Below are 10,123 nucleotides of genomic sequence, written 5' to 3' on the forward strand. Positions count from 1 at the left end.
GGTTCAAGTTTTAGTCAACATAAGTAATGTCATGTCAGCAAAAGATACGATCTTAAAGCTGTATTAGATTATAAAAGAAAACAATCTGCAAAATATATATATTTAAAATGATTCATCAAGCATAAATCGGCTATAAGGTGATCAATATTATCTAAAGGAGCAAAATAACTAAAAAAAAAACAGCAAAATAACTCACCGATGTCACATACCGTCCCTTCGTATCCAAGGTCACAAGTACAGGAGTACCCATCAATTTTATCAACGCATACACCATTTATACATGGACTGGAATTACACTCGTCGATTTCTGTGAAATATTACTTCTTCAATATTCCAATTATTAACAGTATCTGTAATACTTCTGCCTTTGGCCCGTGAGCTTTAATGTTTTACTTTGACTCTTTGCGTTTCGTGGATTTTAATCGTTCTCCTTGTATAAGTTTAAGGGATTCGAACCATTGGAAATTTTATACATAACTACAGACAAATTATGTCAAAGTCAGTGAAATTTTAATATCTCAGGTCAAGAATATTATTGAAGAATAAAAAATGTCCTTAGAAGTAGATTAAAACATACCTCTTTCACATTGCAATCCAGCATATCCGGAATTACAGACACATGTAAAATTTTCTTTGTATGCTTGACAGTAACCATGGTAACAGGTAGCGAGTTCACAGTGATCTGAATCAAAAAGGAAGAATTTGATGTTTGAATAATACATGTTTCTAACATTATATCTGAATCAGAAGATACTGGTAGTAAACAGATGTGAGGTGAAAATATTTACAAAGATTACACAGAAACATTAACAATAACAGCTATATAGTATCAGAGCTTCTTATAACATTTGAACGCATTAGAAAATTTTCATAAACCTATGACCTTTTCGCATTTCGGAATGTGGCTCCAAGTTCCACGTGCGTCACAATTTGCCGACTGACTACCATTCAAGTAAAATCCATCTGCACAGGTGAATGATACGGACGCGTTATAACTAGTTCCGTCGATATGGACTATTCTTGCGTTGGTAGATATGTCCGGTAGCCCACAGGAAATCTGCATACATTGTGGAGCTTCACTCCATTGACCGTTCTCTTCACACCTGACGATGTCAATACCATTGAGACCATTGAGGGAATATCCTTCAATGCATATGACATTGTATGTGTCGTTGATTTTTGTGCCGTTAAGGTTTACTAGTCTACCATCCTTCTTTGCAAGAAATGGATAGTCTTGTACCAACCTCTGTGGAATTCACCTTATGTTTCATTTCTGCATTCGGTGGTGCAATGAAAGTTTCACAATGTTTGCGGATACATCTCGGAATTTCATGCCAGTCATTGGACGACAAACAAGTAATAAAGTTATTTCCGACTAACTTATGTCCATCTTCACATTCAATCTCAGCAGTGTCCCCGTACTTATTTCCTTTCATGTTGACAACACGCCCCTTTTCTACAATCAGATGCATGTCACAGTCACCTTTGTCCACAACTGCTGCAGCTGGAAATAGACACTTTACCTCAAATCACTATGGTATTTATATTTCTTACTCTTATTCTACCCAAACTACTTTGACCACTCTGGCTGGTAATTGTAAGAAAGTTACAATATAGTAATTTGTTGAGTTCCAGGCAAAATCTGTTTATAAAGAAACTCGTTTAGTTTGCACATTATGTAAAATTGCCCTCTGATTGGAAGTGAAACGGGAACAGTTTAACAATATATTGTGTTAATTTTAGGCATCTGAAAAGTGAGGTTGCTATCCATTTATGGAATTCTTGAACATACTGTCGATCATGACAGTGTGATAGACACTTTTGCTGACTAACATTTGTCAGGATACCCTACAGCAATGAAAACAAGCAGAAAGAAGCTTTAACTTGACTGCTTCAATCATATCCTTGTGTGCACATCTATCATCAAAAGGAGAGAGCTTTCAACAGAAAAACATAGGTGCTCACAGAAATAGGCTGTTTACAGCGACTTTAGTGTACTTAAACAACGCAGAAGCTAATGCATTCAACTGCGTTTTAATTGTTTACTTCCGTATTTATCTTTACAGGTCAAATGCATGTTTTCTTTACGGGAGAGGTTAGGAAATATGTGATGGCTTCCTCTATTTGTACTCTGTATTATTTCAAGTCTTTAAATTCTCGTGAGAATAAAACGAACAAATTAAGAGTGTCCCTGATTATAGTAATACAGTAATGTATTAATTTCTGATATCTTGTAATATCTTGTAATAAAACTGTCAATAGTCAAAACTATAGGCCGTCGGACCTCTGACAATAGTTTTAACTATTGACCGGCAAGTCATTCAATGAATGTATTTTATTATCTGGAATGAAGAAATAGAAAATTTAACTCAGACTTCTGTTGACCTTATTAAAACATTAAAACATAAATTTTAATGCAAAATAGAATAACTTAATATTTCTGTTTTACAGTTTTGGGTTTATCTTTCCCGTAACAGGTACTTCTAGTTAATTTAACCATTTAATATTATACGCTAATCAAAAAATGTAATATAACTATTTTTCATATCCTTAAAAGTTGAACAGTTACTTATATTTTATGAAAATCTCATATTGCTGTAATACTTTGAATATTGGTCGTAGCAATCTTGATTATTGATTTTAATTTCTTTCTCTAATTGTTGAAAGAATTATTTCTATAAGTAATGATGGTATTAAATTTAATATTATATATCATTTCGTGGTACATCGTGTAGTTTTGAATTGTCGTTCAAAACTATTCTCACTGGCATTTTACCATTGTGAAGTTTTAACTTTATTTGTTTCTAAATCCAATTACCACTTTGAGAGAATATTCGAATGAAAGCAAATGAATTCTCAAAATCAGCAATACTGGTTCTGCTGTCTTTTTAATTTCTTTTTAAATAACTGAAGATAATTTTGACGGATTATTATAGATGAATGAAAATTTTTTAAATCTATTTACTTAAGTTTTTATTTTTAATCAAAATGGGTTTTTTCCGTTGTAACTTATAGCTATTTTTCTTTACAAAAATGAAATTCTGACTTTCTTAGTTTCCAAATCTATGTTAAAGTTTTGGGATCATTAGCATAACAAGAAAAAAGACGTAACATATTTTTCTACAATCCAGAAATCAGTTAAAATTTTCATCGGCTGAAAATTTACACAGGGAATTTGCTTTGAAAACAAAACGTAGTTAGGACAAAATGTAAATGGAATGAAATGCTCCTATTGCCGAACATAGGTAGAACTGAATAAAATAGATACAGAATCTTTTTAGTATGCAAAGATCTTATTTCCGTTGAAAAATAATGTCTCCATTAACCATTACAATTATTTTCTATAAACATGTTTCCTGTAATGACTTCTAATTAAATAATTTCAAAAAAGTAAAAGAGTACATTAAGATTAAGAAAAGACCATTCATACCTTTCTCTTGGCATGGGACATACACTGTGACAACCGCAGTTACCGACGCCAGGACCAAAACAATAATGATCACCAACAAAATGATAATACATATCCTTCTATTCAACAGCAGTTTCCCCTTAAATACACTAAATCTTTCTTTTTTAACTCTATTGGTTATCTCACTGACATTTCCACACTCTGCAAAACTAGAAGTCAACTCCAATGGGGTTTCTCCCAATGTTTCTATTTTTTTAGCCACTTCAGGTTTCGCTGATAAATTAGTAAACTCCATACTTGAACATCCTTTAACACTGACTGCTGAACGTATGCGTATGCAACAAAAGTGGATTCATCTTTGCCACCTTTACTTCCTGGTGCAAGTGATTGGAGGCTTTTTAAACTAATGATTATATCTAAGGGCACTTTTTTTGTAGTATCATACTTATATGAGTATGGCAATACTTCTTGAATACTTACAGTTCCGAAAATAAATGTGTCACATATATTTATCTATTTCATTTTATATGAATAATATCAATATATATGTACCGTAGCATGGCGGTCATGGAACTTCTAGCGTTTTCAAACTCTGCTATGTAGGGTATACCATATAAAATCATTCTTGGTACAATTATTTATAATCATCTGTCAATACATATATAGTTTATAATAGTGTATATGATATACAAATGTACATGTATATCTGTCATATATATTTCAACACTCTGAACAAGCTGTAGCTAGTGATTTTAAAGCTGCCAACACACTTACTACATTGATGCTATGGGTCATTCATTTGATAAACAAATAGTTTCATTGATACTCGTAGCAACATTTTGGAAATGCAGCATTATTTTGGTCTTGCTCAGTTATCAAGACAGACGAGCTGACCAAAGAAACTGGTTTTTAGTTTACTTATTCGAAGAATAGGTTAAGTTATCGCACTCACTAATTCGCCCGCCTCTGCGTCGGTGACCGCTTTCCGTTTTTGCATGTTAGTTGGTATCTCACTAACCGCCCAAGGGAATTGTTTTTAGCTAGCTACTGTGGTAACACATGCAATGCACAACTTACATATTCCTATTTTACATTTTTAACTCAGTTATGCCAATTTATCGACTAGGTGGGTTTGGTTAAGTTATTGTATGTAAACTGGTATTGCAGCAACCACTTGTGTACGGAAACTTCACACAATTGTTAACTGTGATTAGCTGACATGCAATGCACTGATAACATAACTCAGTTTGGTTTTTCAAAATAATTATGGTCCTTTTTTCTACTTCACTGATTTATAGTTACCTTCTTGCATGTCAGATGGTACCACAGTAATCATTCATTTGAATAAATTGAAAGTTCACACATCTGATGTGCACTGCACATATTCGCACAGAGTTATGTCCCTTTTATCGACTTATCTGTTTTGGTTAAGATTTGTATGGTTTTTTATAAAAAGGGTTTTGAAAGGTCATTTGGTATTTGATGCTGTCGTTTGATTACTCTTGCTGTTTCTAAGTGCATCGTTGCCAATATTTTTTTCCATGTTGATTTATGTCAATTGATGAGGTTTCGTGGAGAGGATGGCATAGATTTTTTCTTTTAAGTCACACGTCTATACATATGGTTTTCCCGCACTAAACAAGTTTTGTTTTTAGTTTTAAGATATTGACGGGCTATATCATTTCGATTTTAAAATTTTAATTCGATCTTGCAAATATCGTGCACGATTACTAGTTTAAAAATGTACGTGAAATATATTGCTAGTAAGGATAAGGTGGTAGAACATGTATTTTTCTTCCACTAATAACATACATTGTAGTTACAAAACGAACGCCTAAGAGTGCATATTGTAAATATCAAAGCAGAATGGCTTCAAAGTTGTTACAAAACAGAAACAGCTTATTTAGATGTTTTGTTCTGTATACATATGTTATATATAACATGGTACTGACAAAAAGCAAGTTGCAGAAATACTAAGTGTTAATGACTTCTGACTATGGTAGCAGTTCTTCCCTATCCTCTCATGCAGGCTGTGGAATTCAAGGCAACTAACTGAAATCTGTTTAAGTTGATTATCAATGCGTGGAGCGGAGAAATATACACTGTTAGTGATTCTTGTATTTTCTGACATGTTTCCAGTTTGTCTTCACTACAGTATAAGTTTGCATTTGCTTTTTTCTGCTAGTTCATAACAGTGGTGCTGTCTCTATTTTATTTTCAATTCTGCCTGCTTTGGGGTTGGCTATGTTGGAATGATTTTATCCCGCCTTCCTTCTGTCTGTCTCTGTGTTAGCCTGTCTGTCCGTTCATCAGCCAAGTTAATGTAGCTTGACACAATGATACATGGCAATGACACATGGCAATGCGAGAAAGTGTTACAGTTGTAAGTTATACAATTATCTTCCTTTTTGTATTTTATTTTACACATTTTTAATACTTAAGACAATAACTTTAAATTTAAATGTAACTCGATATATAATGATAGGAAATGGAGAGCGAAACAATTGTTACTTTGTCTGAAAAAAAAAAGAATATAAAATTGTTTCATATTAGCAGTTAATAATTCTTCTCAGGCAATCATCTTGACTCCACTGAAGGAAAACAAATACTACTTGATAAAATGAAAGCTAACAACGGAAGGAAATTAAGAACATAAACGGCGGATAATTATACAATTATCACTTCTTTGAATAATTATAATATTATTACAAGTTTTTGTATTTTTGATTCTCAAACAATTACTTTGACTCCACTGAATTAAGTTAAATCTTATTTGATACAATCAAGGAAGTGACGAGCTTAAGAATTATAACCCTTTCTTAAATAATTATACAAATTATCTCCCTTTTGTATCTCATTTTCGAACGAAGTAATACTTGAAAGGATACAACGAGTGTTACATTTTACAAGTTTTTGAAACAGGCATCACCTACTTAAGTGATTGCTCTATGGATATATGTGCCGCGTGTATGCGTATTAACATGTGTTTACTGGTAGTAATATGCCTGTACTAAACACGGAAATATGGGTCAAGGAACTCTTCAATTTCTTTTAAATTTCTATATTTCAAATTCCGCCATTATGTGGCATAACAGCAAGTCCTTGTGTAACTTAGAACGAAGCAATTTGAAGGGTTTATTTCTTACCTTTTATTCTTATTTTGTTTCATGTATAAAGCTGTAAGGAGAATTTTCCCATAGGAAAGGAGCTTTGGAGTGGGAAACAGTCGCCACGGGAAAACATCGGATTTCGTTGATTAACCCTTTGAAGAATATCTCATGTGAAAATTTCCTGTGGTACTTATTTTAATTTTCAAATGATCGAAATAATATATTTTTAGCCTTACTTTCAATGATAGTTATAATCAATTTCAGTAAAGGCTACAGTCGCCTTACTGTTTAATCAAAATATGGTCCAAGAAGTATATATAAATAAACTGTAGGTTTGTAATTTGTATCACAATTTACTTCAAGTACTAGTATACTCGTAAGAACCATTTGATAAACAAATTTAATAGGCTAACTTCGGAGGGTAATAGTTCTTAAGAGAAATGTGCTTAAGTAAATATTCATTACCTCTAATGAACAGACCCAGTAAAACCGAGTCTGATATGTTTTTGTTTGGTTGTATTCTATTCTCCCAAAAGATCTACCTATAGATTTTATTAACCACCACAACAACAATCTTTAAGTGCCGTGTGGCGATCGTAAAATGTCTCCCCGTACTGGATTCAGTGTTGTTATATTTTCTGATCCTTTGGGATCAGAGAGTCCATTCAATATCTACGTAACAGAATCGTATACGGATGCGTTTTGTGAAAAGCTGATAAAAGATTAACATGTGTATATGGCTTTCATACGCAACCTACAGTAACAGTTGCTCTGTAAATATTAATGTGTTACTCCAAAGTCTTGCCCTCATCTGTGAAAGCTGAAACAAATGGAACAGCCAGTATCATCTATATTTTTTTCAAATGCAGCGTATAGTAACATTAGTTATGCAAATCTTAAATTTTCTCTAAATTTTCTCCAGATTGATACCGTCACCCTGCCCTAAGCAGTGAACCGGATCGGCAGTGTGACCCCTCAAAATGTAGATCACACAATAAGTTTTAAAGATATATCTTCAATGGTAGAGAGGGGCAAACACAAAAGTCACAGCAGCCCGATATTAAAACATGTTTGTAATGCGATTTCTATATTAGCTGCGTTGAGTCGTATACGGATGCGTTTTGTGAAAAGCTGATAAAAGATTAACAAGTGTAATATGGCTTTCATACGCAACCTACAGTAACAGTTGCTCTATAAATATTAATTTGTTACTCCAAAGTCATGCCCTCATCTGTGAAAGCTGAAAGAAATGGAACAGCCATTATCATAGATATTTTTTCAAATGCAGCGTATAGTAACATTAGTTCTGTAAATCTTAAATTTTCTCCAGATTGATACCGTCACCCTGCCCTAAGCAATACACCGAATCGGCAGTGTGACCCCTCAAAATATAGATCACACCATCAATTGTAAAGTTATGTCTTCAATGGTAGAGAGGGGCAAACACAAAAGTCACAGCAGCCCGATATTAAAACATGCATTTAATGCGATTTATATATTAGCTGCGTTGGTCGAGTCGTATACGGATGCGTTTTGTGAAAAGCTGATAAAAGATTATCAAGTGTAATATGGCTTTCATAGGCAACCTACAGTAACAGTTACTCTGTAAATATTTATCTGTTACTCCAAAGTCATGCCCTCATCTGTGAAAGCTGAAAGAAATGGAACAGCCAGTATCATATATATGTTTTCAAATGCAGCGTATAGTAACATTAGCTCTGTAAATCTTAAATTTTCTCCAGCTTGATACCGTCACCCTGCCCTAACCAGTGAACCGAATCGGCAGTGTGACCCCTCAAAATGTAGATCACGCCATCAATTTTAAAGATATATCTTCAATGGTAGAGAGGGGCAAAGAGAAAAGTGACAGCAGCCGGACATTAAAACATGCTTGTAATGCGATTTCTGTATTAGCTGCGCCGAGTCGTATACGGATGCGTTTTGTGAAAAGCTGATAAAAGATTAACACGTGTAATATGGCTTTCATACGCGACCTACAGTAACAGTTGCTCTGTAAATATTAATTTGTTACTCCAAAGTCATGCCCTCATCTGTGAAAGCTGAAAGAAATGGAACAGCCAGTATCATATATATTTTTTTAAATGCAGCGTATAGTAACATTAGTTCTGTAAATCTTAAATTTTCTCCAGATTGATACCGTCACCCTGCCCTAAGCAGTGAACCGAATCGGCAGTGTGACCCCTCAAAATGTAGATCACACCATAAATTTCAAAGATATATCTTCAATGGTAGAGAGGGGCAAACACAAAAGTCACAGCAGCCCGACATTAAAACATGCTTGTAATGCGATTTCTATATTAGCTGCGTTGAGTCGTATACGGATGCGTTTTGTGAAAAGCTGATAAAAGATTAACAAGTGTAATATAGCTTTCATGCGCAACCTACAGTAACATTTGCTCTGTAAATATTAATTTGTTACTCCAAAGTCATGCCCTCATCTGTGAAAGCTGAAAGAAATGGAACAGCCAGTATCATATATATGTTTTCAAATGCAGCGTATAGTAACATTAGCTCTGTAAATCTTAAAATTTCTCCAGATTGATACCGTCACTCTGCCCTAAGCAGTGAACCGAATCGGCAGTGTGACCCCTCAAAATGTAGATCACACCATCAATTTCAAAGATATATCTTCAATGGTAGAGAGGGGCAAACACAAAAGTCACAGCAGCCTGATATTAAAACATGCTTGTAATGCGATTTCTATATTAGCTGCGTTGAGTCGTATACGGATGCATTTTGAGAAAGGCTGATAAAAGACTAACAAGTGTAATATGGCTTTCATACACAACCTACAGTAACAGTTGCTCTGTAAATATTAATTTGTTACTCCAAAGTCATGTCCTCATCTGTGAATGCTGAAAGAAATGGAACAGTCAGTATCATAAATATTGTGCTTATTTTTTAATTACGTCTCTGGCATACTGACAATCCGTTGGTGAAGCAATAAATGATAGTTTGATTCTAATATGAAAATTACATTTAACTGGTACGAAGAAAGAATGCTGCTATATATACATTTAATCTACTATTTCATATGAAAGGCTTGTTACACTTTAAAGCTGATTTACGCACATTGTATGGATTAATAGGCACGCAGAATATAACTCACTTTACGCACTCCTACGTTTTTTCATCGTTGTTAGCACAATTACACGTTGCACGGTGACGTGTCCAGCTACAAGATTTGACGTCTTAAATGAGACGTGAAATAGTGCTTTCCCATTCTTCCATCTACGTCTTTACATAGAAAAAATCATACTAGAATCGATCGAAATAATAAACAGCAGAACCATGTTTTAATCATCCAAACAATACTAGTCAGTTACCAGCTGAGTGGGTAATTCACTCGAACTAGACCGCAGGTGTATGCCCTATTGTTATTGCGTATTGTTTTTACATTGTATATGTTAAAATGTGTTTATGCCAGATATTATTTCCAAAATAATCGTAGCTATATATGGTTCGCCCTCAAAATTGGGAATACAGTACGAGGGCTGAGCGCGAAACTATTGTATCTTGTTCTTTATTTATATACAGTTACAATAGTTTCGCACTCAGCCCACGAGTAGTAACATGGATTCTA

The 10,123-nt window shown here is 34.1% G+C and overlaps 2 protein-coding genes across 2 annotated transcripts in view; both read right to left on the reverse strand.

Annotated features, from left to right (window-relative positions):
- The window catches only part of LOC123536784 (neurogenic locus notch homolog protein 2-like), a 27,392-nt gene extending 26,189 nt beyond the window's left edge, over positions 1–1,203 (reverse strand). Inside the window, exons 1-3 of the mRNA XM_053548556.1 lie at positions 877–1,203; positions 578–682; positions 197–307 (exon numbers count right to left, since the gene is read on the reverse strand). Of these exons, the coding sequence (XP_053404531.1) occupies positions 197–307; positions 578–682; positions 877–1,063 (403 nt within the window). The 5' untranslated portion in view covers positions 1,064–1,203. The remainder of the gene's footprint in view (positions 1–196; positions 308–577; positions 683–876) is intronic.
- LOC123566406 (uncharacterized) lies at positions 1,203–3,761 on the reverse strand. The gene is made up of 2 exons (XM_053549010.1): positions 3,431–3,761; positions 1,203–1,504 (listed from the first exon to the last, which is right to left on the reverse strand). Exons 1-2 carry the CDS (start codon positions 3,702–3,704, stop codon positions 1,203–1,205), a joined length of 576 nt encoding a protein of 191 aa, XP_053404985.1. The 5' UTR covers positions 3,705–3,761.
- Positions 3,762–10,123: the final 6,362 nt, after the last annotated feature.

The sequence above is a fragment of the Mercenaria mercenaria genome, chromosome 1, assembly GCF_021730395.1.
Source record: "Mercenaria mercenaria strain notata chromosome 1, MADL_Memer_1, whole genome shotgun sequence".
Classification (NCBI taxonomy): Eukaryota; Metazoa; Mollusca; class Bivalvia; order Venerida; family Veneridae; genus Mercenaria; species Mercenaria mercenaria.

Excerpts from the sequence above, each read along its gene's own strand:
- LOC123566406 (XM_053549010.1), bottom strand. The coding sequence starts at position 3,704 with ATGGAGTTTACTAATTTATCAGCGAAACCTGAAGTGGCTAAAAAAATA. Across the intron at positions 1,505-3,430 it reads TGTCCCATGCCAAGAGAAAG|CTGCAGCAGTTGTGGACAAA; the intron begins GTATGAATGGTC and ends GTCTATTTCCAG.